The sequence below is a fragment of the Aythya marila genome, assembly GCF_965140915.1.
Source record: "Aythya marila genome assembly, chromosome: 1".
In the NCBI taxonomy this organism is placed as follows: Eukaryota; Metazoa; Chordata; class Aves; order Anseriformes; family Anatidae; genus Aythya; species Aythya marila.
Window position 1 is genome coordinate 15,996,972 of NC_139042.1, and position 26,940 is coordinate 16,023,911.

General features: G+C 39.8%; 1 protein-coding gene across 3 annotated transcripts in view; it reads left to right on the forward strand.

Moving 5' to 3' along the window:
• Nucleotides 1-4,146: 4,146 nt before the first annotated feature.
• Nucleotides 4,147-26,940, forward strand: part of GRIA4 (glutamate ionotropic receptor AMPA type subunit 4) — a gene marked incomplete at both ends in the record, with an annotated part of 226,248 nt that continues 203,454 nt past the window's right edge. For all 3 annotated transcript variants that reach the window (XM_082768749.1, XM_082768748.1, XM_082768750.1), the window contains 2 exons: nucleotides 4,147-4,234; nucleotides 5,396-5,554. In XM_082768749.1, coding sequence (XP_082624875.1) covers nucleotides 4,147-4,234; nucleotides 5,396-5,554 — 247 coding nt within the window. The remainder of the gene's footprint in view (nucleotides 4,235-5,395; nucleotides 5,555-26,940) is intronic.

Genomic DNA, 26,940 nt, shown 5'->3' on the forward strand with positions numbered 1-26,940 from the left:
CATATCAATGTGCCTTTTTAACAGATTTTGTAGCTGGGATTTGTGTTTTGGATGAAAGAACATATAAATGCAAACTGAATTTGCTACTTCAGCATGTAAGTGTTTATCAGTACACATGCATTACAAGTTCTGCCCATACTGTCAAGTATCTATGTCTCCTTTGAATCCTGCTTTTCTTCTGGGATCCCCATAAGGTGAATGCCTCTGGTTTCTTCTCTGCAGTTTTATTCCTCCTAGCTAACATGCAGCTTTCATTTCTTCTGTAGCACAAATCTTCTCATATTCTTCCTCTTCCTGCAGGGTCTCTTCATAAATGTATTTAGTCCGAGCACATGTCTGACTGATGAAGAAAACAGCCAAAGGTTTCCAATCCTTGCCAGAGGGAAACTATATCATATTTATGCACCTTCTGCAGCAGGATTCATTCAGGTGCTGCAGCAGATAGTCAAACTCTCAGCTGATGCTCTAAAGTATGAGTCCTCTCTAGTGGTGGCCTCCAGGCAAGGCCAACATGAGCTGTTACAGGCCCTGAGGCAAAGCAAGCATTCACCACCAACAATAAGCAGTCCCTCCCCAGATCCCCTCTAGACTATCCCCTCCTTAAACACTCCTTAGACATTCAGTTAAATATTTTTCAATCATTTCTTAATTTCTCTGATATTTCTGGACCTGTTATCATTGTCCAGCTCAGAGCTCTGACTGTTTTTCCTTTTATCACTTACTACAACCTTCACAGTCTACAGCAGCTGGGAGAGAGGGGTGAGAGCTGAGAGAGCAGCAGCCCTGCAGCCCCCAAGGGGAGTGCAGCAGGAGAGCAAGAGGTGCTCCAGGCACGTAGCACAAGTTCCCCTGCAGCCCGTGGAGGAGTCCCCATTGGAGCAGGGGGATGTGGTCTGGAGGAAGCACCAACCCATGGAGAGGGTCCTACAGGGGGAGGTTTTTTTGTTTGGTTGGTTGGTTTTCTTCTCCTTTCTCTCCATCCTATTTCATTTTTAATTAGCAATAAATTAATTTTCCCCAGGTCAAGTCTATTTTGCTTTTGAGAGTAGTGTGTAAGTGATCTCCCTGTCTTTGTCTTGACCCATGAGCTTTTAATCTCATTTTCTCTCCCTGTCCTGTTGGGGACAGGGAGTGAGACAGCAACTGGATAGGCATCTGAAAGTCAGACAACGTTAACACCCCACAGCAGCAGTCAAAAACCCTACTTTCCCATTCTTATCTTCCTGCCTTAACCTTGATTATATCCCTGTTGCTTGTCCTGTCCCAGTTTTTCTGTAACATAACACTGTCACCTATTCACTTCTTCAAACTTCGTTGAAATGAGATTTTTCCCTTTTGACACTGCAACTTGTCTCTTCTTTTTCTCTTGTATCTCTTAAACTAAACAGCTATAGTGGTCTCTTTCCCTTTCTTTTCTCTGTTATCTAGACCTAAAAAAAATGACCCTGAGATGTGTAAACAAGGGAGTACCAAGTACAGGATGAGAATATCTCCAGAACACCACTCGCACAGTGATACTGCTAACTGGAGTACTGGTTTCATCTCTGATACTCAACATTAGAAACCAAAACTAGACAAATGTAGGCTTTAACAAATGAGAGTAGGTAACAACTGGAACAACTTACCCAGGAAAGTGATGGATTTCCTGTCTATTGAAGTCTTTAAATCAAGATTGGATGTTTCACTAAAATATATGTTTCAACTCTGAGAGAAATTACAGACTTGATATAGGAACTGCTGGGTTAGACTCTTGGTCAGCTCAAGTTAGACGAATGCATGAAATGATCCCCTGAAGATTCTTGAATTAAATTTAAGTTAACGTGTTACCATTATATTTGAAAAATACTAAAAGCATAGCATTCTCCTCAGTTTAGTTGATAGGCAGTAACTTGCTGTGCCAATATAATGGATGTATGTCTAAAACCTGATCTCTTTTACATATGTTTGGCATGAATTCATACAACCACATGTCAAATTAACTAAATACTTTATGTGTTTCCATGTTTACTTGCTACTACTGGTGGCAAAGAATCATTTTGGAATCATTATGGAATGGAAATATTATTACATTTCATTACTTTTTACTTTCTTTTTACTTTGATTTCCAAAGTCAAAAAGTGAAATTCTAAAGGATGGAAGAAAGGAAGAACTGAATTTTGGGGAGAATTTAGGGAGACAAAGGATCTCTTGGCAGGGAGGAGGAAGAAAAAGACAAGCAAGAGCAAAAGCAGAGGTCACAAAAAGCCATCAGTAAATAATGTGAAGCACAGGTCTTCAGATTCAGAGGAAGAATAGGAATACGTGGAGGGAAAGTAAAGGAAAATAGAAGACTTGCTGAAAAATAAAGGAGTGAGTATCCTAAAATGCAAGTAAAGTCTGTTTTCTGCAAATAAATCTCTCAAATAAATTTATTTACAGGAACTCCACACTCCGCCAACCCCACGCAGAGTCAAGTACACTTGCACATGCCCATGCAAATAGCTTTATGTGTCTGTAGTTGTCAGTGCTCTTTGCTTGCTCATCAGAGCACATGGTTAATGCTGAGGAACTCAGTATAATTCTTCAGAAATCACTGTCACCCTCTGCAGCAATTAAAGGGGATGTCTTTCACCCCCAAAACAGGACAGCCTGAAGATGCAGGATATAGTAATACAGTAAGAAAGCAAGCCTGGCTGAAAATAGGCAAAATTCTGGTCTTGGAGCAAATGTGTTTGAATACAGAACAACAAAGTTCACCTTAAAAATCGATATTCTTCCATGTTGCCAATTAACATTTTAAAATTAATTTATTGAAGCATCAGTCATCCCCCAGGACTGACAGAAATCTCTGCAAAGCCACAGGTAAAACTAGAAGCTCTTGTCTCTGACATACAGCTATTTTTGGATGATTTCATTACCTACCATTTATTATATGTATCTTTTAATTATTAACTGCAATATCCCCAGACCTCTGGCAGCTGCTTTTGTGGGACTTCCAAGGTTTAGAAAGACAAAAAAAAAAAAAAAAAAAAAAAAAAATTAAGTGTCTAGACACAAAAAGCTCCATTATTTTTCCCACCTAAAATACATACATTAAAAAAATAATAATAAAAGGATAAATAAATAAATAAGAGAGGAGGCAGCATAGGAGCCGGGAAGTTTCCCTTTCATTCTCTCTCCCTCCTTTTGCCACGAGTGCCCACAAGCGCTGAGCGCTTCCCCCTCTTCTCCTTCCCACCCCCCCCACCCCCCCCGCCCCGGGCTCCATCCTCTGCCGCAAACCCCGGCGGCGAGGAGGGTCCCGCTGCTCCGCGGAGCCCCCCTCGCTCCGCAGCCGCTCAGCACACGCGGATACGCCCTGAAGCCTTCATTAATAATAATTAGCCCTTAATTACAGCGGTCTCAGCCGTGTCCCCAACACAACCCGGGGCAGTCACCTTGCCCTCTCGCCCCGCGGTACAAACTTCCGCGCCGCTGAGCGCCCGCGGATGTGCGAGGGGCAAAAAGAGGATGCTTTTGGGGTGTAGGGGGGATGGATGGGTTAAAACCCGAAAAGTCTCCGGCTGCCGGCGCTGCTATGCGCGCAAGGAGCCGGGGGAGGCTCCGCGGGGCGGCGCGGAAGATGCTCGGCGGTGCGGGCAGAGGGGGTAAATTAAAAAAAAAAAAAGGGGGGGGGGGGGATGGACGAGGAGGGGGAGGGATGGAAAGGGAAGGGGGGGCACACGGCGCATGTCCGCCCGCACCGCGCCGCGCCGCGCCGCCACTAGACGCTCCCCCCCGCCGCCAAACTCCCCACCATCTTCTGCATGTGCAAGCATCGCAGCCGGACACAAACCGCTCCCCGGCGATGGAGACTGCGGGAAAAAGCCGGTGCGGCGGGATGGCTTGCTGAAACGGCGGGGAGAGAGGCTGAGAGCGAGCGGCGGAGGATAGCGAGCAAATACTAAGACAAAACAAAAGAAAAAAAATCCGAAAAAAAAAAAAAAGAAAGAAAGAAAGAAAAAAGAAAAAGAAAGGAGGAAATCTCTCTTTTTCCCCCCCTTTCCTTTTTTTTTTTTTTTATTTTAAATTCTTGATTTTGTTTGTAGCCGCCTCGTCCTCGATGCCTCTTTGAGCAGCATCTAGAGAGCGAGCGGGAGAAGGCGAGAGAGAGAGGCAAAAGAGAAGATGAGGATAATTTGCAGACAGCTTGTCTTGTTGTTTTCTGGCTTTTGGGGACTAGCAATGGGAGCTTTTCCTAGCAGTGTGCAAATAGGTAAGCGCTGCATTGGGCTGTGTGCGTGTGTCCAGGGGTTCAAGCCTTTGCAAAGTGAGTTGGAAAGGCGGCTCTGAAGGCAGCTTGCAGATTTCTCCTCCGCCACCATCCCATTTCCCTGCCTTCACGGAAAGCCCGCGTGTATTTGTGTATGTGTGCTCGTTTGTGTGTGTGTGTGTACGTGTCTGTGTGTGTGTTCCCTGCTGTAGGGGGATGCTCATCTTCTGCGAAACTCGTTCCCGCTCCTGGGTGTGTGGGACCGGTAGGAGAGGAAGGGGCTTGGGGCAGATGCCCCTGGGCTGCCTCGGCCCCCGCCAGCATCCCCCGCTTTTGCCTGGCTCGCAGAGGGATGGCGAGTTACGTGCACTGGAGGTTGCGGTAGCTGGCAGGGGTGGGGGGTAAAAGGCAACCCTGCCCTTCTTTCCCTTTCCACAGTTGGAAAGTTTGGGATTTTGCAATCCTCTCCGTGTAGTCCTGTGCCACCTCCCCACCCTTTTCCCGTCGCCTCCTGCTTCCCTCCTTTCAGCCGTGTTTCGGATGGGACGCAGCTAGCTGAATTCTTTCCAGCCCAGCTCCATCACTGCATCATTTCTCGTGGACTTGTAAAGATGCTGCTAATAAGGCTGAGCTGCTCCCTGCCTGCACATGGCTGCAGAGGAGCAAAGTTCATTATATTCCCGTTCAGCGCAGATTCTCCTGCACTGAGTTGGTATTTTATTTTAATCCAGAAAGCATCGTTCTCCTTAATTAGCCCGCCACTTAATGTAAAGAGGCTGTTGAGTAGCTGATTTACCAGTGTGTTCGGTAGCAGGGAGATGGAGGCTAAACACTTTCAAAGGTCACCGTAATCATGGCAATTCTGGGTATTTATATATGAAAGGCTGGAAACTGAGAAGTCAGAAAAGAAGCATGAATGCATCAGGGAGGTTAAAATCGATTGACGACAGTGATTTAAAGGCAGCAGTTGTGATTATGAATATGATTAGTTCCTTACCCATTAAAGTCTTAGGACTTGCTTTACTGTGCAGCTTTGGGAGAGATAGTTGCTTGCTGTTGCAAGATAGTGAGTAGCTTGCCAATTATTCACCCTGCTTCCTCTGCTTTTTGCTTTTTCTTTCCTTTTTTTTTTTTTTTTTTTTTTTTTTTTTTTTTTTTTTGTAGGTGGTCTCTTCATCAGGAACACAGATCAGGAATATACTGCTTTTCGATTAGCAATTTTTCTTCATAACACCAGCCCCAATGCATCTGAAGCACCTTTTAATTTGGTTCCTCATGTAGACAACATTGAAACAGCTAACAGCTTCGCTGTAACAAATGCCTGTAAGTAAACGTGCCATTGATCTGACCACCTTATGGGTAAATTGCAGTAAAAATAACAGGAAACCGCATCATTATCTTGCATTGGAAATACATCAGTAAGCCTGTCTTCAGTGTAGATTCTCGTAGCAGAAGAGGAAAAGGGGCAGCAGTCCTTGTTAGTTCTAAGTGGAGCAAAATCCCCTCTCCTGCTTTGTGCTGACTAACCTGATGTGACATTTACTTTAGTGTTATTACTGGAGTTTCTTGCTTTCTGGTTTCTATGGAGATGAATTTTGTTGTTGTAAAGAAAAATTATGAATGTCTCGATCTGTCCATAAACCCCACAGTTACTCTTGTTTGCTTTCGGGTGTGGTGTGCCTTGCATGTATTTCAAAATATATGATAATATTTGTGCTCACAAATGCTTTTCTAATGCTTGGAAGGGAGACAGGGAAGCAGTGGTGTGCAGGATAATATATCTGAGTTGGTTGACGCTGCAGTTGATCTGGTGATGTCACTTGAGGCAGCCCTGCTCTTATATTCTAGGTTGTAAATGTCTCTTATGATCTCGTAATGCATACATCCTGTGGATATGTCTCTATGCATCCATACATTGGTGCCAAATCAAGTTAGTATCTGATCTACTTGATTTCACAGACCACCTCAACTGGAACAAATATTCTCTTCCTACTATATATTTTATACACACACACACTCGCACAGATGCACATACACCATGAAAGAAAAATACAAAATGAAATGCCCTTACCAAATACAGTAACATCATTTTCTCTATTATTTTTAAAGCAGAATATAATTAGGTGAACTTCTACATTTAGATCACCTCAGGGTCTTTAGTAGTAGCTAAAACACATGCTGGATACTGCTCAGTCTCAGAAAGTGGCAAAGCATCATTTCTATTTATCTTCACATACATGAGGTTTATAAGAAGAAATTAATTTTATTATGTAAGACAGTGGAATACAGTGTGGCAAAGCTGAAGGCTGTAGTAGCATGACTACTTGGATGTTCATATTTCAAGATTTGATTCTAAAGGTTTTGCTCTGTGGCCTTTAAGTTTTTGAATCCCTTCTCTTCATTCAGGAGTGAATTGCCTCTGGAAGTAGATGCTCTAAGCAACATTGCCTAGTGAGTTTAAAATAGAAACATTCTGGAGAAGGTCTTACTGTCCATTATGCCTTTTAAATATGTTCTGTGTTTCTCTCCAGTTTCTTACAGCCATCTCTGTGTCACTTTTTAATATGTAAACATACAATGTACTGTGCAGTTCTCATATGTTATTTACTGAAAGATCACTGAATTTATTTATATGAGACTTTGGCACTCTAAGTTTCAGATGACCTTGCCACCTTATTTAACAGGAAAAGCTTCTGAGCTGCCAAAATGGCTCCATTCATTTTATGCAGGAGAGATTGATGTCTTATTAAGTCTGAATTCTATATTAAGCAATGTATTAGTTGTGTTTAGCGTGAAAATCAATATCAGGTTCCATAAGGAGGAAGCATTTCAGAAGGTGCTTTGAAACTTGAAGGCATCAGATCAGTGCATGTGTAACTCATTGAGAAAATATTACAATGCATGTCAACTTTTGCAGGCACTGATTATATAGTCCATGAAGACAAATGACACAGTAGCTTTTTTAAACTTTAATTTTTAGTGAAGCAGGAGGGAACTAAAAATTTTCTATATTGAAATCAGTAATTTTAGATAAAGTAAATTATCTGAGATTCTGCCTACACAGCCACTTCTACCAAATAATTTCAGAGGCTATTGTTACTTTTTGGATTAGGGAGTATAGAGTATATATATAGTATAGAGAGTATTTCTGTTGGAATCTTAGTGAATTAATTCTGATTTGCATGCATTTGAGATTATCTGAAGTTGAACCACTTCTTTAAAACTGTAAGACTTTAATGCTTTAGATTCAAAAAAGTGTTTGTCCGAAACTTTTTTCATTATGATCCACAGTAGATTCTTCTCTCTCATTTTGAACCATCTTAGGTTACATTTAGCTTGCACAGTTTTAACTGAGGAAAACTTGTCCCTTGTATTTGCTGTCATTTATAGAAATAGTGATTCATAACCTGTTTCTTTCTCTCTTTCTATCTCTTTCTGTCTCTTTCTCTCTTTCTCTCTTTCTCTCTCTCTCTCTCTCTCTCCCTCTCTCTTTCTCTCTCTCTTTCTCTCTCTCTTTTTAAACTGAACCCATTTTCAATTCCAAGGAGTTTAATGACTCAGAGACAATGAATCTGTACAGTATGGGGGGAGGTAGAAAAAGAAGAAAATAAATGTATTTGTTTGTGTGTCTGCTAATATAATTCTGTACCTGTCTGTATTAAATAGACATAATCCTACAGGCCTCCTTTAGGTCTGTACTTCCCACTTAAACCAACATGTATTTTTAGCCCAAGCTCTTATTTATTTGAAATTTTGCAGTATTGTGCTAATAATCTGACTTTTTTTTTTTTTTTAATGTTTTAATACCACAGAATATTTTTTAAACAAATGTTCTCCTAATGAAACATAGTCAAACTGACTGACAACTGAATGAACATATCACATGTCCCTTAAGCTAAATATGAGCAGAATCCTGCAAAAATCAATTGTCTGATGGCTGGAGGACACTGACTTCCATGTGATTGAATTTGCTGGCTTGACAGAGGCTTCTAAAGCGCAGATGTGTGAGAGATTTTCTAACCTAATTAAAGAACCCCCACCATCAGCTCTGAATTAAGCGATTTCATGCCAATATGAAATGATAACTCTTTCCCAAACCCCTGTGAAACAGTGGCTTTAGATCTTGCTATTTGTATAGAAAAATTCCTCAGCACACACAGGTCTCTAGATACACAGTACAAAAGCATTAGAGCTGCTGGACTGAACTGAATATGCATGTGAGCTCAAGCATGAAGATCTAAGACATGACCAGTTACCTCTAGTTCTGTTTCCATTTGCTGCAGAGGTTATTTGTGAAGATTCAGGGCAGGCTCTGAATGTGCATGTGTTAGGGACAGTAAACAGACAAATTCAAAGGATTATGAAGGTGTATTGGTAGGTAACTCACTGCAATCCAAAAATGGATTATTTTTTCTTTTCACTAGATAAAAACATACAGACAAATGTCCATCCAGGAGTAGTTTTGGAATTGTGGTGATTTTGTATATCTTATTAATATCTATCTCATAATGATTGTCATGCATGTTTTAGTTTTCTTCAAAAAGGCCCAGACATTTTTGTTCTTAAGTGTGAATGTGTATGAAACAGGTTGTTTAAGCACACAGACTCTGTTGTAAGCCAGCAAAAGGGATCTGATCTGTATCAGTTTGGAGATAGTCTTTTTTCTTCTTTCCCCTTCCCACTTGCGTGTTTTATTTAAACTCTGTTCGTTTCTTTTGCACTGCATACATTATTCAGAGAATCTCTCTTACTGACAGAGAGAGCTGAAATTATTGCAAAACATGAATAGTACAAGATTCTTACTCATCAGAACACAATACACCAAAGCTGAAACATTCAACTATTGGCATACATTGGTTTGCACATTACAAGCAGGAGATTTTGCTCATGATTGGAAATCCAGCTTCAGCTTGATTTCAGACATAGGAATTATATATTGATTTCTGGAGAGCATTGTATACATTTATTCTTCAACTGAACACAGAAAAATTATCTCCATTCCATGCACCTTCTACATTGCATTAGTGTATCTCAGCAGAGCAGTCAACATTAAACCTGCTTGCATACTTTTGAGAGGAAAGTGTACTATTTTACAGAGAACTATCTACCTTCCAACTCTTGTCTTGTGTTTGTGAATTTTTCTGTTGAAATTTCAAGAATCCTTAGTGTATAACCAGCGTTGCAGTTCTGCAGGATTAGGCTAAATGGGTGAGAAAATATATTGGTTTAAGTGTTTCATCAGTGTTTCCTATTAAAACTAAAGCTTTTCCCTTTGAGTCAGTTCAACTTCATGTATATTCTGTGATGAATATGTTCCTAATAGGTGTAATTTGGGACAAACCAGACTCATGTTTCATCTTCCACACAATTCACTTCTTACCAAATTTTAATCCCAGTAGGTACTATTGAACAACAGATTTAATGATGTTAACATGTCACATGGATCAGGAGGAAAAAAAAAAAAAAAAAATGTATCTTGGAATAACTTTACTTTTTTTTTTTTTTTTTTTTTTTTTTCCAGCAGTTTGTCTCTTTGGCTTTTACACCCACTGGTCTAAGGCAGGGTTGATGATCTGACCTTAGTGGGCCTGATTCTGCATCACCAGAATGCAGTTTCTGTTTGAGCCTCACTAAGTTTGGAGTCAGACACAAGGACAGACAGGAGCCTCCCTCCTCATCCTGGCCTCTCCATGGATTCTTCCCTGGTCTTGTGAAGCATGGTAGTAAGGGCAGAAGTGGTGTCATTGTGAAGTTAGTTTTTCTACTGTGGTGTTCAGGAAGCTGAGGAAACAGACTCAGATACAGTACTGCTTTTATATCAGGACTATGTGTCATTTCACTTAAAGCATTTTCAGCTTTGATTTGCTAAGATTTTCATTAAATTTGATTAGTAACTCTGCTTTAATAATTACAACTCAGTTTAGCAATGGGAGTGTAACCTTAGCTTAATAATCCATGTCGTTTTAAACTGTGGTGTTCTTTATTTAGAAATTGAGGTGTCATAGAGACAAATGATATTTTCACAGAATCACAGAGTGGTTGAGGTGGGAAGGGAACTCTGGAGGTCTCATCCAACCTCTGCTCAAGCAGGAACACCCAGCAAAGGCTTAGGACCAAGTCCTGGCGGCTTTTGAAGATCTCCAAGGAAGAGACTCCATAACCTCTCTGAGCAACCTGTCCCGGTGCTCTGTCACCCTCCCAGCACAGAAGTGCTGCCTGGTGCTCAGAGGGAGCCTCAAGTGTGCCAGTTTGTGCCCGTTGCCTCTTGTCCTAGCACTGGGCACCACTGAAAGAAGTCTGGCTCCATCCTCTTTGCACCCTTGCTTTTGGTATTTATAGATTTTGATAAGATCACCCCTGAGCCTTCTCTTCTCCAGGCTGAGCAGTCCCAAAACTGCTCTTTTCCTGCCAAGAGCAGTACGGTATTCCCAAAGATGCAGTTTGGAATATACTGAGAGTTACCATAAAAGATTACCATACAGTAAGATTTGAACTGCAAGAGCAAATAGTGTACCAGTTGCCTAGAGAAACATAACTGGATTAAATCTTACTGTTCTGAGATACGAGTGATTACAAAAACCAATTTTAATTGAGTGTTTCACTTTCATATATGGAGTTTATCTCAAAGTAGACTCCAATTCTTGAAAACAGTTTCTTTAAAAATTTCCACTATTAGAACTTGCTGATGGAATCAAAGAATACATGTGTACTTAGTTGCCATTTGCTATGTATGGAAGATTTTGTATATGTGCACCTAGTAGATCTGCATTTAGAGTTTCATAGCTCTAAATGTGATCCTTGTAGAATAACTGTACAGCCAAGAGAAAATCAACCATCAATAGCTCCAATCCATCAGAGTCTGGATTTAATTTTCAAGGTCATTGTTGGGAAAATAAATGATGGGCCTTTGCTGAAATATAGTCAGATTTCTTCAGTGAAAATTCAGAACATGCATTTTTCTGGCACAAAATAAGGCTTTTGTCCTAATATGTTAATGGACTGGCTAAAACTGTAAACTCTAAAGCTTTATTAGAGGCTACAAAAATAATTTCATCTTCCTTTCATGGGATTAATAATGAAGATTGTGGTACTTCATTCCTCCTGCAGAAGTCAACATCATGCAGTGCAGTGCTTATTGTATAGGACAAAACACTTTAACAAGTGAATTAAATTGATTACCTTCAGCTTTATCATTGCAATCTAAGTTTGAATGCTAGTCAAAATAGCTTTTGCATTTCATTTTTAGGTCTTGATTGTTTTGAGACTTGCTTGTTCATGAGAGAGGAAGCCGTCTGCTTTGATTTCTTAACCAGTTTACATCCTATTATGCATTGTGCAAATTTAGGCTGGGAGCAGGTGAAGCTCTTTGGATTTAAACACATAGGGCCAAATAATCTTTTCTCAGGTCTTACTCCTTAGTACACGACTGGTTTAAATGGGATGAATTTTGTGCTATTGCCAATGTAAAGAATTCCATATGATTGGACCAGTGTAATTAAAAGGAAAAAATGGCCTCCTCTTTGGATTTCCATTCCTCTGTATAGTTGGCTTGAGGAAACGATGTTGGACTAGCACTGCACAAAGTCCTCTTGTTTGGCCTGCAACAAGTTTGAACTCCTCTTGGAGTTCCTGCAATTTACGTGGGGATAGATATATTTAAATTATGTGATGGGACACAAAGTCAAACTAGACAATTTATTCCTGTTTAGATCAAGAATTCTCTTTTTGAATTTGGGAAATTACAATTTGTTTTGAAAAGCTGGTGCTACTCTATTTTTAACCATTTTCTCAAAAGTTCCATTTTCTTCTTCTGTCTAGTGTGGGTTCTTACATAACTTTTGTTTTATTTTGTTTTTTGTTTGTTTGCTTTTGTCTGCTTGTTTGCTTTTGTCTGTTTGTTTGCTTTAGTTCAAAGATCTCACTGGATTTTAACAATATTGATATGGATTAAATTGTGGTGTTGGTTGAATACTCTTAAAAATGCTATATTTGAAGTATATGTTTTCAGGCACCTAAGTTTAAAAAGAGAAGTCACCTTACATTTCGGCATTCAGAGCATGTTCTAGTAATTTCCAGAGTACCCAGCAGCAGCTGTCTTTCCAATGGGAACTGCTTATTGCTGAGCACTCTAGAAGATCTGTCCTTATCTGTGTGATAAAGTATGGCTCAGCCACCTCATCTCAGTAGTGTTACTCCTTTGTGAGGTCTTGGGTTCTTCCCTGTTCTTTTTCCTATAGTCCTGCCTGAAGCATTTGCCTGGTTTGTTCAGACAAGTGCAGAAGTTTGTTATATTTCTGGTTTCTTATGGTAAGAAGGTGGAACAAGGAACACATACATGGTGTGGTGGAACACATGGTAAGGTGGAAGACATACATGTCATCTTTGTATTGGCCATGCTGTGTAAATACCTAACCTATCTTTCCTCTTCACAACATTCTTCAGAAGCCAATTATAGACAAGCTTTCTGTGGGACTCAAAGGGAAAGACCTATATGCATATTTACAAGCTGTTGCTCTTGCTGGGTGCTGGCCAGATATGCTACCATTAACAAAGTCCAGTTCAAATATTGGCCCTTGTCCTGCAGTTATTTCCACAGGCAGAGCTGTCAGTGATTTAAATAGGGGCTTTACCTGAGCAGGGATTGTGGTCTGAAGGAAGTAGGAATCAACTTCTTTGTAAGATTAACAGGTTATCATTCTTTTCTCCCATTGCTCAGTTTTTAAAACATATTAAATTGCTTAACTCATGTGTTGTGTTTTTTTGTTTTCGTTTGTTTGTTTTTTTAATATTTATGTTTAGAAATTGGACCTCTGGTCTGTAATTGCCTACTTAAAAAGAATGACATTTGAGTGATTTTCTTGAGCTCCACAGGCCATTTCAGTGCTGCTTTTATCTGTAAACATTACTCTTGAAAAATTCAGTCTTGTGCAGTACTTTTCTATATTCTAAAGTCATGGATAACATGAGTGTGACTGCAGGGTTTTTTTTGTAAATACAAATAGAGCACAAGAGAAACAAAAAACACTTACACTTTTCACCTGCTTGTTTATTAGATTCTTTGTAAGGAAAGGCTTTAACACATTTTGAAGACTTATATTAAAATACATCAGCTTTTGACAGTTTGTAGTAGTTCCTCAGTTTCTCACTTGCAGACTTTCTCTGGGGTAGATTCTGTTCCATTTCTTCATACACATCTTCTGGTTGATTTTATAGTATATTTGCATAGTACTCTCTTAAGCCCATAAAATTTGAACTTCATTTTTATGTGCATGTCACCTGTTCTTACAGTTCAGGATTTCCCAATGAATATCCATCAAATAGATATTTTAAAAAAGCTCACAGGTAGTGCAAGTTAATTGCTGAAAAGAATTGGGACCTCTCCTCTTTCTTTGTCTCAGTTTTCAAATCTCCTAAACAGACACAGAATTTTAATTTCCACATTTTGCTGTAAAAGGCAATGCATGTGTTAAAATTATTATACTAAATAATTAGGAATTATGGTGCAAAATGGTGTATTCTTATTAATTTATTCCAAAGCCTAGTGTTATGCTTCATTTCATTTTGTTAAACATTTCATGTGGCCTTTTCTTCAGTGTCAGGGTCATACCTGTTTCCTCAGTGGATGAAATGATTCATGTAATACATATTCAAGGTAGAAGCAGGGAAAAGGAAGGAAATTCTTCTAGAACAAAGAGAGTACAAAATGTAAAGTATTACTGGTCCTCAAAAGATTCTTGTTCTGCTTAAATATTTGTGATGTACAAAACCAATATTTCACACTACTAGTTAATGTGAGATAGGGGTCTAGGTGGTGCTGTGTGCAGGTCTGGAAAACAGCATTGAGTATATGCAAAAAGCACTTTATCAAGCACAGATAAATTCATGTGAAATTTAGAAGTAAAAACCTATAATAATAAAAGCACATATGCATCAGTAGACTTAGCAATTTTATTTATGTATGTATTTATTTATTTATTTATCTGTAAGTCCTTTAAGCTGATGAGGAGAAAGAAACAAAGATTTACAGAGCCACAGTCTCAGCAGAGTCAATGCAGGGCCTTTTATTAGCTATGTCCTCCAGGTTTTCTTCCTCCAGGTTTGGTCATTTCTATCCATTTAAACTGAGAAGAGTGTTTAAGAAAGGACTTTTCAAAAACACTGCAGTTGGGAGGATAATTTCCTTTGAAAATCAATAGTCATGTGCTCTTGACTGACTGAAAATTTTCCTAATCTATCCCTTCTACACTAGTAGAAAACCCAAGCCAGATAGGAAGCTGGCTTTTGGGGCTGCTTACACACCCAGCTAGTGCTGCCTCTCTATTTAGCTATTGTGGGGCCTCCAGTGGAGAGCTGGTCAGGGTGTTTTCTTTCTCAAGTCTTTTTTATCTGCTTGGTATGCTTGTTTAATGCTTCTGTTGTGTGGTAAAAGCAACAACATAAGACTTTAAGTGATACGTTATTATGGAGAGGTGAAGAATGGGAGCTGTTGTGTGTAGGCACAAGCAAATGTCCAAGGAAAAGAGTGTAAGAGGACATTGGTGTATTTGGAGGACATACAACTGCATCTGTTGCAGGATTACATATGCAGAAAGTGTGTGACTGGCAGATCAGGAGTGGTGCCATATGGAAGTGATCCACATTACAAGTCCTTACAGATGATACAATAAAGATATGAAAGCAGTCTGAGGGATGAACTGTTGTCTGGCATCAGTGCCTCAAAGAAGAAAAAGAAGGTCATCAAAATAAATGTGAGAGTGGGTAGCATGCAATAATGTTCACATTTTATTGTGTTTCAAGGCTAAACGGGACCATTTTGATCACCCAGTCTGGCCAACAAGATGCTAGTCAGCCATTCTCAAGTAATTTCTTTATCAAACCCATAATTCTTTTCTGGCTGGGTACCTACCTTCTCCAAAGAAATCCAAGTTTGAATTAAAGCAAGGGTAATTTTTTTTGCCATCAACACATCATTTATACATATTGCCCACTGTCTTCATCTTTGTGTGAAGTACAGAAGCTATATAGAGTAGGCAAGCAGGAGGAAAAAGGAAAAAAAAAAAAAAAGAGAAAAAAAAAAGTTGCCTGCTGAGTTTGTTGTTGGTCTCTGATTTAGAGAGAGACCTCAACCAGCACAGTTTGTACCCACTCATCCCAGCTGTGCAGCCCCCACAGCCCCTAGAGGTTTGTTCTGGCTGACTGGTGCTGCATCTTGCCTGAGGAGAAGGGCAATGTGGGACACCCTTGGTAGCAAGACCCATGTCCCAGCAAGACATTTAGGGAATTGCTGGAGCCATTTGCAAGTTCCCTTGAAAAAAATACTTCCAGTAGACATAAAGAATGTGGTTTTTATCCCTCTCCTAACAAACAGTACATTCCAACCCCATAGAAGAGAGTATGGCTTGAAGCACAAGTAGTATAAAGTTGGTACATAAGTTCAAACATCATTAAGTATGTTTTTGCTAATAAATGCATGTTAATCCTCATTATTTGTATTCACAGGTTTGTCTACCAACAAATACAACTTAATGGTCATGTATGTTCCACATTTTTCACTTTCTATGAGCCACAGAGGATGCGAATCTATTACAGCTTTCACCTGGAGGGTTCAGGCTGTTAGCTTAAGATACTAAAACTTATGAATTTAGCTTTGGAAGTCCCTGGTTTCATCTGCTTTGCGTGTCAGAGGAGATGGCAGGCTGAACACAAACATGATGATGAATGAGATTTAATGTACAAGAATATTTGCAGAAAGCAAAAGCCCAAGTAAAGGAATACAAGAACTGTTCCCATAGCTGTCTTTGATGGTCTGTTGCACTATTCTGAACAGAAAATACATATAGAAAGAGGAAAAAAGGACAAATGTTTTGTTTTCTTTACCATAAGTCATTAAATCAGGGAGAAATGGTAACATAAGACCTCAGCAATTAATTATGTTGTATTAATAGCTGTACTTGCAGCATCCTGTTTGCTACCACTCTATCCATAAAATTGTTTGCTAAGGTGATTTATTATACAGTTATTACTAAAATCAGCTGGAAATATGGCAAGGTGTTTTTAAATCCCTAATGCAGAAAAGAACAGGCACAGTTAATCCAAATGAGTGTAAGGCCGCACACCTGAAGTTTCTGTTCACCGTCAGTTTCTGCAGTGGGTGAAGGAGTTCAAGATGCATCAGGAGCCATGTAGCATTAAAAAGCAGCATTATTCCAGGGTGGGGAATGAGGTTGCTGGTGCTTGTGACCTAGGGATTGCAGCTAGTGTGGGCTGACAAGACTTGGAAACACTAAGCTGGACAGATGTTTGTGAAAACAGTATGGGGGGATGCCTCATCCACAATGCCCAGTGGACTACAACAGGAATTAATAGACATGGAAGAGCATAAGGCTAAGAGGACTGTGGAAAGAGAGGTAATTGTGTGGGTTTGCATCCACTTCACTCCCTTCCTGCCTTCTGGTTCCTGCAAGGTGCCCCAGCATTTTGTGCTGAGGGGAGCAGTCTGCAAGAGGAGGCTCCACCAGCAGATGTGGACACGGTGCTTCCCAATCTGTGCACAGCCAGAGCAGTGCCACTGCCCTGCAGGTGGTCAGTGTCCTGTGAGCCGGACCACCCTCCTCCTTCCTGCCCCATGCCTGGGGACACACTGCTGTGGCTTCTGGCTCCAGCATGTTGTGTCAGTGCCTGTGCCATATTGATTACAGATAGCCATCAGCTTAACCACTGCAGGAAAGCAGGAAAGGGACAGAGCATGAAGTGCTGGTGTCTGGGTTGCAAACAGGAAAGAAATTTCGTCCTGATAAAACCTCAGAAAAATTGTGCCTGCTTCCATCTCTGTCCTGCTCTTCTCAGCCTGCCTCAGACTCCGTCATGGTCGATACTTTAATATTTTAAGGGAGTGAATGGAAGGAGGGAGTGGCGGAGTTGTACCGCAAAAGACAGTTTATACAGATGAATTGGATTGCTTTCCCCCATTCTTCTCTGGGTTTGTGACAGATGTTGAAGGACTCGTGTATTTTTATTTCCTGATGAAAGCCCCAGAAAGCCCATCATTCTTTCAGTTACTGTTTATGATGGGAATCTTTTGCACTTCAGTACAGCTGGCAGGCACTAGAGCTTCACACCTTAATCACATTTCTTTTGTCAACCTTTCACATACTATGCTAAATGGAAAACTAGCAGAAAATCCTTTGAGCAATTACAATAATAGGATAATAATAATAATTGTGGTTCCTTGAGCATATATTGAGTCTGCAAGACAAAAATGAGATCCAGCATAATATTACACCTTTGAGAAGGTGTGGATATCCCCTGTCAGCATCATCCCCTTGAGAAACTTCTCTCCAGTTCCTCAGCTTCTTGCTCCCTTTGCTTTGGTGTGGCCAAACAGGGCTGTACTGCCACCTTCCCCTTCACATCTGTGAGCTATTGATTGCACGAGTTATTGAGGGGAATGTGAATGAGAGAAATCAGCAGCAGGGGAAAGGGTTTTCCGGCGTGTTGTTATAATGGGCAGGAGAGTGGTAAAGGGTAAAGTGTCTCTTCAGTCCAGAGGGAGCACGCCTACATGAGGTATTTTCCTTTCTTCACTGCACAGCATGTAGATCTTGATAGCATTAGTGAGAATTAAATTTGTGCAACCAGAATTGCAGCACACAAGTGTAGCTTTAAGCCTTTTGCTTCCTTAAACTGTGCATTAAGGTGATGCACTTACCTTCTTTTCCAGTCCCGTCTGTGAAAGTATTGTCTGCACACCGTCAGAACTAAGTGAACAGCTTCCATCTACTGTAATAAAATAATTTGGGGCCTTTTCTTGGCCCCCAAAAAGTGTTCCATACTTAATTAAAATTATGAAGTTCAATGTGAACCTTTCAAAAAGTTGTACCTATTGTTAGCACTGTGATGATGATAAGTTCCTTAAGGATGTGTGTGACCATAATATTTTTTTCCACTGACACAAAAATAGCAAAGTAATTAAAAATCCTAGTTGATTTTTTTTTCTTTTTGGTGGTGCAGCTTGTAGCTTTCCACGTTTACCTTAAGAATACAGAAAAACTACAGCTTTTAGTGGGAGCCTGTCCTTTTTTCTCATCTTTCTCAGTAGGTCCAAACAGAGATGGAAGCATCCAAAACCTGCCAGAAGACAATAGACAATAATATAGCAGGCTGTCTCCTGCATCCATGCCAGGGGTAACTGAGTAAGTTGCACCTGAGTTAACTGATGTAGCTACTTCAACACTCAACATCAAGAAAACAAAGAATTTCTCAGACTTCCTAAAAGACAGGATATGCCACACTTCTGTCTCTGTGCACAGCTAGTTGCAACCCAAAGTAGCCCAAAGTAGCAGTGTCTGCCAGGAGAACCTGAATGTGGTTGTTCCCAGCTTTGTACTGCCAATCCCTGTGTGAAGTTGGCAGCCAGCTGTTCTACAAGAAGCCAGATGTCAGAAATTATCCTGTAATAATTCTGACCCTTTAGAATTTAGAATTTTAGGATAGTGTCTTAGGCTGAGCTACAGAGGTAGAAATGAATAGGTTTCTTAGTAGTTTTCTTCAACATGTAAGCACAGAAAATTTACAGAAGACTTGAACACTTCTAAAACTCTCTGTCTGGACTTCATGGAACATACAAAGACAAGGAGGTGTTCTGAGACAACCAACACAACTTCAGCAAGTGGAAATCATGCCTGACCAATCTGGTGGCCTTCTACAATGGAGTGACTACATTAGTTGACAAGGGAAGACCGACCGGTGTCATCTACCTGAACTTCTGTGAGGGCATGATCATGATCCCACACAACATCCTGATCTCTGAATTGGAGATATATGCATTTGAAGGGTGCACTGTTTCAATGAATAAGGGATTGGCTGGATGGCTGCACCCAGAAAGTCACATTCAATGGCTCTATGTCCAGCTGGATAAGTGGTGTCCCTCAGGGGTCTTTATTGGAATCAGTGGTATTTAATATCTTTGTAAATGGTATAGGTGGTGGGAGATCGAGTACAACCTCAGCAAGTTTGCAGATGACACCAAGCTGAGTGGTGCAGTTGATATAAGAGAGGGAAGGGATGCCGTCCAAAGGAACCTGGACAAGCTTGAGAAGTGGGCCCATGTGAGCCTAATGAGGTTCATCAAGTCCAAATGCAAGGTGCTGCACCTGGGCCAGGGCAACCCCAGACATTGGTGGGAGGTGATTGTGCCCCTCTGCTCTGTCCTTGTGAGGCCCCACTTGGAGTGCTGCATCCAGGTCTGGGGCTCCCAGCACAAGAAAGATGTGGACTTGTTAGAATGGGTCCAGAGGAGGGTCACAAGGAATATTAGAGGGCTGCAGCACCTCTCCTATGAAGAAAGGCTGAGTGAGCTGGGGCTGTTCAGCATGGAGAAGAGAAAGCTCTGGGATGACTTCACTGCAGCCTTTCAGTTCTTAAGGGGGGCTTACAAAAACGATAGCAACTTTTTACATGGACAGATAACGATTGGACAAAGGGGAACGCTTTTAAACTAAAAGAGGGGAGATTTACTTTCCTCCCTAATATCTAAAAGATATTAGGAAGAAATTCTTTACTCAAGAGAGTGGTTAAGCACCAGAAAATTTGCCTGGAGAAGCTGTGGGTGTCCCATCCCTGGAAGTGTTCAAGGACAGGCTGAGCAACCTGGTCTGGTGGGAGATATCCCTGCCCATGGCAGGAGGGGGTGGAACTAGGTGGTCTTTAAGGTCCCTTCCAACCCAAACCATTCTGTGATTCTATGTCTGTATGATTTACATTGGAAAATTGTAACTATTTAGGAGACACTTTCTGGGAAGAGACTTAAAGAGGCTGATGCATCACACACCCTGGCATGGAAAATCTGATAGCACATTGGAAACATGGATGAGATTTAATTTGCTTGGACAGAGTTATTGTTCATTTCTACTTGAAACTGTTGCCCAAAAGTCTGGGTAAATGTGTATGTGTATAGCTGTTTCTCTCTGCATTCCTTTTTATACTTCATTCAGCTAATTCAGTGATCCAAATACTAAATCTAGCACTCAGACAGTTTTTGGATTTATGGCAGTCCCCAAAGGACTTTGACTTACAATTATTCATATAGGTAGTTTTTAAAATTTATGACAGAAATAATAACTCTGTGATGGTATTCTTCCTTTTGCTTATTTAGAAAAAAAAAAAAAAAAAAAAAAAAAAAGCAACTGGAAATTCCTGGGGCAGAACTCTAACTTAAGGCTTTGCTTCCTCTCAGAGTGCATGGAAGCCAGAGAAATTTCAGACTTCAGAAAAATTCCAGAATTATCAGATAGAAAACCAAAGTTTAATTTCACCCAGAAGAGCTAGTAGTATATGCAGCTGTATTTTAGAGGCTCTACTTAACTCTTTCTTCTTAGTTATTGTTTTCTGCTGTTCAGTATAGAAGTATTTTCTGAGTTGCCCCTGCCCTGTTCTGCATTCTTGCAGGATGAGGGCAATTTTGAGCAGTTTGCTCAAAAACTATCTGCTCTGCATCCCAGGAGGTCAGAGCAGGTCTCTTGGGGCAGAGGCAGTAATCCTGAAAAAAGAGGATGGGGAGCTGGAGGCAAGTGGAGCCACATCTTAGAGAAACACTGCCATTGTGTTGCAAGAATGAACTTCCCAACAGCACTGTTCAATCATAACTGATACCAGGGATTAATTAATTTCATATATATATATATCTTCACATCTCCAATTGGTGTTTTCCATGCTCCTAGTGGAAGTGTAATATTTTTCTGGTACCCACAGATTGGGATAAGGACATGGACCAGAAGTGGGCAAGGAGATACTATATTTCCTGGGCAGGAATGGGAAGTGAAAACTGGGTTTATTCTGTACTCTTCCATAGGGAGAACAGAAATAAGAGCCTTTCCTCAGACTGAGTTCATGTTTTAACTGAAACTACATGAAAGTTAAGTGTTTTTATCCTAAGGACCAAGAAAAAATTAGGCGTAAACCTATGGTATCAAAAGGCTTTCTCATAAGGGGAAAAGGTACTGTAGACAATCGTTGTTTTAATTTGTGACTAAGATAATCTTTATTCAAATAGAAAAGCTGTGACATGAAGGAAAGAGCTTCGCGGAGGGGCAGAAAATGTCATTAAATTAGTCTCCTTCTAACACGCATGTCTTTGTAAGCTAGGTGATATAATTGTGTGTTAACAGGATGAATGGTCTACAGGTATACTTGGGATGGTGTCTTTGCAGTGGTTTGGATTGGTTTTATTTTAATTTTTATTTTATTTTAATTTTTATTTTATTTTAATTTTTATTTTATTTTATTTTATTTTATTTTATTTTATTTTATTTTATTTTATTTTATTTTATTTTATTTTATTTTACTTTACTTTACTTTACTTTATTATTTTTCTCCTTATGTTCAAAACCAAGAACCAAGAAGCTCCTGTATATATCTTTTTTAAAAAGATAGGAATGAAAAATGAGTGAATGTGGGCAAAGCTGCCAGGGGCTTGGGGCCAGGAATAAGTACTGCCACTCTCCTGCAGGCATCCTTGCAAGGATACCCTTGCGGGCATCCAGAAGCTGGGCAACAATGTTGGGGTCATCAGCTGTTCCCAAACAGAGGTGGTAGCCTGCAGACACTGGTTATCAACCTCAGTCTTGCTGCAGCAAGCACTGTCATTAATAGCACAGTAACTACAAAGGTGAATAATCAGTGACTCCAAAAATAGGTGATTTCAGAGGGAAACTCTCAGGCGTTTTAATAGGCCAAATAGCCAGTGCTTGTTTGAATGCCTTGATATTATGTGTGTGTGTTTTTGTTTTCTTTTCTTTTCTTTTTCACTCTTTAGGGTTAATACATTGTGATCATGTCTTTAAGATCATGTCTGCTAAGCGTATCTAGCAAGACTTCTTGAAATGCTGCCAGAAGACCTGGAGAGATGCATACCTTGCTTTTAACACAGAGCGACAGCTTTGCATCACACATTGTGCCACTGCTTAATGAGGAATGTAAATACCAGGGTGTAATTATCAAGTATATTTATAATTCATTAATAGGAGGCAGACAAATTGACTAGGCTAGCTTTGCAGTGGAAAAAAAAAAAAAAGGGGGGGGGGGAAGAAAAGAAAAGAAAAATGAAAGCTGGTGCGCAGATAATAGATACTGGAGCAGAATGTGTGGAATTTTTCTTTCCTCCATTTTGCTTTGCTGCAGCTATTTGTGTGAACCCTCTAAGTTGTTCCAGGAAGAAGGGCCACAAATAGGACATCCATCATCAGTGTGATGTGAATTCTGAAAGTGAGCTTTAAATGCAAGGTGAGCCGCTGAATACAAAACATCAAGGAGCAGCCCTAATATCTTGGTATATTCTATAGTAATTATTTCTCATTATTTAACAGCCCCCATTCAAACTTTGCATATATTGAATAAAATATTTTTTAAAAATATTTTTGAAGTGTGTCCTTTCCAGTTGTTCTTGAATATATAATAAGTTTAACTGACTTCTTGATAAATACTCCAGGCAGTGTTTATCAGCTTGGGTGATACAGATGATATGTCATTGATTTAATGACATAAAGCCATATTTAGATTGTGAACTTTGCAGTCAGTCTTTCTCTTATAAACATGTAATCACCTACTCTAACAATTATTTTTCAGGGTAAATTAAAAACAGCATGTGACAAAGGTAATGTATACACCACATGTCACATACTCAGCTGTAACTTGAGTCTAGATAACAGAATGCACTGTTGCCTAACCATCAGGCTGTCTTTAGAGGAGTAATCAGCTATAAGAAAATGATGAGTACCCAATTTTATATCATTAGAGATAATTATTATAACTGCGAACGCTTTTAAACTAAAGGTGAATAAATGGCACCTGTGCAATATATATGTCCACAATTTGAAATAGTAATTTAAATGAAAGATGTAGTGGGAGATAGAAAATAGGAATTCTCAGTTTGTACATAACATCCTGTTGTCTTATGCAGGTGTCTTAGGACACTTGCAGAGAAATATCACTTAATACAATGTGCTGATTGTGCACAGGCTTAGTGGTGGATATGTGTTACGGTGCTCCTCAGCGTGGTGGTCTTTGACCATCTGGATCAGGGCTTTGCCAAGAGGCTGCCTGATTCCTCCAGCCACTGTGTCAGGGCATTGCAAGGGTCTCAGAGAGCTCAAGAAGCCTCCCAGGTCCACTAGGTTACTCACTTTTTGTTTGGCGGGGAACATAATCTGTGTGGAAAGGGGTCTTTTTTAAGTGAAAAAGATACATATTTTAAAAAGTCCAAAAACTTACAGGAGACTGTTTCACACTGGAAGCTGGACACCCCATTGCCTGATATGAAAAAACACGCTTATAAAAATATGTTCAGAAACATTGTTTATTTTTTGCTTCAGAGCTGATATTTTTTCCCAAAAAACAGAGCTTGTGGACACAAGCCACTGTGTGTGGCTAACACAGGGACAGGGGAAAGAAATTGCTTATTCTTGCCACCAGGCAAAGCTCAGCAGCTGGCGGCTATGAGGAGAGCTCCCCATTGTCACTGCCATAGGAAACGGCAGCAACCTGGGCTATTTTCTACTGACCAGGCATTTGGGACCTGACTTTCAGCAGTGGTGTGCTGAAGACAACTGCTGTGGCAGCAGTAGGAAAGCTAAAGGGAGATGCGGTTGCTCACTTCACTGAGAAGGGCTCCATTTGTCTCACAGTTGTGTCAGCATCTGTAAAGGCAGTTTATTCTGTCTGGAGAAAAAAGCCAGAAAGGTTTCTGCTAGAGCCCATACGTGGGCTTTGCCAATTATGGAATCAATAATTATGTGAAGCGACTTTAACCATCAACTTCTGTTTCAATATCAATTTATAAAATGAAAAGAATCAGCTAAAGCTACTGCCTTTTACAGTTTCTAAGACAGCTGGAAACTTCAGAAATATTCAGTGCCCAGCTATATGCACTGTATGTTCAATAGCATCTCCTAGGTGCATAAGTGTGGCAGAGTATTAAATTTGAGTTCAGTTACCAACAGTTTGGTCAAAGACAGAAATTTCATTTTCCCTCGATGTTCTTGCCAGTAACAATCTGTTATTTTAATAACTGTCAATACACAAAAAGTTGAAGAAAAGGAAATCAATGGTGTAAACTGCTCAGTGGCAAGAATTATTTCAGGGTACGTTTATATTCTCTGCTTCCAGTTGTTTAAGGTGGCACTTTTGTACTTCAGAAATAAGTTATTCAGTATCAATGAAAAGTGTACTGGACAGTCAAGCTGAAAGTGAAAACAAGTATTGCTTTATGATCCATCCCATGTGCATTTCGTGATTCTGCTTTTAAAATAAGGTATGGACAATAATGTTCTTTGAGGTCCATCTCAGAGAATGTTTCAATGTTTCTTTGGTGGTTGTTTGCTTTTGTTTTGTTTTGTTTTGTTTTTCACAAAAAAAAAAAAAAAAAAAAAAAAAAGTTTAACTCAAAGTCATTGCAGTTATGTGTAGAGTTAAGCATACTTTTAAATGCTTAGCTGAACAAGGCATTCAAAGCATTCCAGTGTTCTTTGGGAAGAAGCAGAAATATTATACAAATGGGGAAAGAAAAGTGAAGTATTTGCTTGAGGCCAAGGAATGAGTTACCAGCAGGATTAGAAAGAACTAAATTCTCTGATGAGCTTCTTGACAGAGGGAGCACAACTTCACAGCTATTTACATATCTAGATATCATTTATATATATCTAGATACAGGTGTAAGAAATTCATGATTTTTTTTTTTTATTGTTGTCTTTATTCTCCAAAAGTGCTCTGTCAGAAAAATAGGAGTTTGTTTGTTGTTTTTCTTTTTTTTAAAAAAGAAAAAATAAAGTATTATGGGACAATGTATTACTAGCATGAAAATAAACAGAAATTTATGCATATTTTCTTGCTTGTGTCTTATAGTGTTGTCATGAGTAAGTTTATAGCCTTAGCAATATGTTTCATTTTCCCTGGTACCATTAAAGCCATCGTTTAATTTTAGTGTGTAATGTATAATTGCCTGTTGGTTTATCATCAACTTTAAGATGGTATTTCCTGCAGCATGGAGTACACTTTTTCCCAGCAAAAAAAATTATTCTCTGAATGTAAAGGACAAGAACAGCTGCCGAGCTATTGTTCTATTATTCTACTTTTAATTTTAGATTTAATAATTTATTAAATGCGTAGCATAAACATCTCACACATTACTCTTTGCCTGAAAAGACTTTCTGAAACAAAAAACTCTGTTAACCTTCCCATTCATTTCTATGGGTGCTCCACTGTAGTGTTAATTATGTCTCCACCAATCTCCGTGTTTCTTTGCAGAGATAAACTGGATTATATGACCTTTTAAGAGATCCTTGAAAGGTCTCTTGTGACACTAGTTTGTATAATAATAATAAGGAAGCATGTTAAGGAAAAAATATATGCATGTTGACTTTTTAGTAACAATAAAATATGGAAACAATTGATTATCTTTTCCAGAGGGTGGGATAAACTTTCAAAATTTTGGAAATACTGGTGTAAATTAAAGACACTTATTCCAAGATCTTATTTTTTATACATTTTTGCCATGTTTCCCCAACAGTGCTTGTATGTAACAAGTTTAAAACAAGCAGATAGGTTTGTTACATGGTGAGTGGTGGATCTATAGGACTCTGCTGAAGACAACTGTGGACACAAAAAGTTTGCACAGATTCAAGCAGAGATTAGCTGTGTTCTTAGGAAAGAGTCTGGTCATGTTGGCAATCCAACATCCTTGGAGATGTGTGATTGGAGAGACTGATCCCTGAGCATGGTTTCCTGGAAGCAGGGAAGACCAGGAGAGCACCACTGGTGGTGGTCAGTGTGGGTCTTATGCAGGTGTGAATGACGGTGCAAGGCATGAAAATGGGAGAGGCTCAGGCTCTGTGGGGCAATTATTTGTTCAGTGCACATGCCAGAGCAAATGAAAGCCTCACAGGTATATCCAGAGAAGAATGTATCCTCTCTATGCATAAACATCAAAGGATCTGTGGGGTTACTGATTAGGAACTGCAGCTTCTTTTACTTAAGGAAGGCATGGATAATTAATGATTTTGCGTTCTGATTAGAAAATTAACATTGCTAATGCTGCTAGTAGATAACTGAATTTTGGTATTATAAAAGCCTTTTGAAATGCAATTTGACAGAGCATATATCAGATTAAATTGGATTGATTATGGGAGTTTTGAAGTTGTTGATTTCTTTGAGAGCTCTGTTAACGAAGCATTATATTGTAACAGAACCCATTAATAGCACTGGTCTACTTAGCTAACAGCCCATTAGCTTCAACCGGTAATAAGTACATATGCAAGCTGCCACAGGAGGCAAGGTGGGACAAGGTGTTCCACCAGGTCCGCCGCAGATCTTACAGAACAGTGACAATATCATGGTGCTGGGGTGATCAATTTTCAGTATAAACATGGGCTGGTTATCTTGTGTCCCACAGACTGCTCTCAGGAAACAAAACCACAGTTTTGCTCTCAAACCTGCACTATTGCACTAGTGGACTGTTGCAAAAATACCATGGGGCAAGATGGTACAGCGACAATATTCTGTCTATTCAAGGAACCAGTGAAAAGGATTGGTTCTGTGCCCTTCCCAAAATGGCAGTGAGATACTTGCCCCTGAGTAGTTTTCCTCAGTTTCTTTTGGCTGATGTGCTTTTTTCCCTAATACTCAAAGCAGCTTCACTGTACTCTGGGGTACCATGAAAG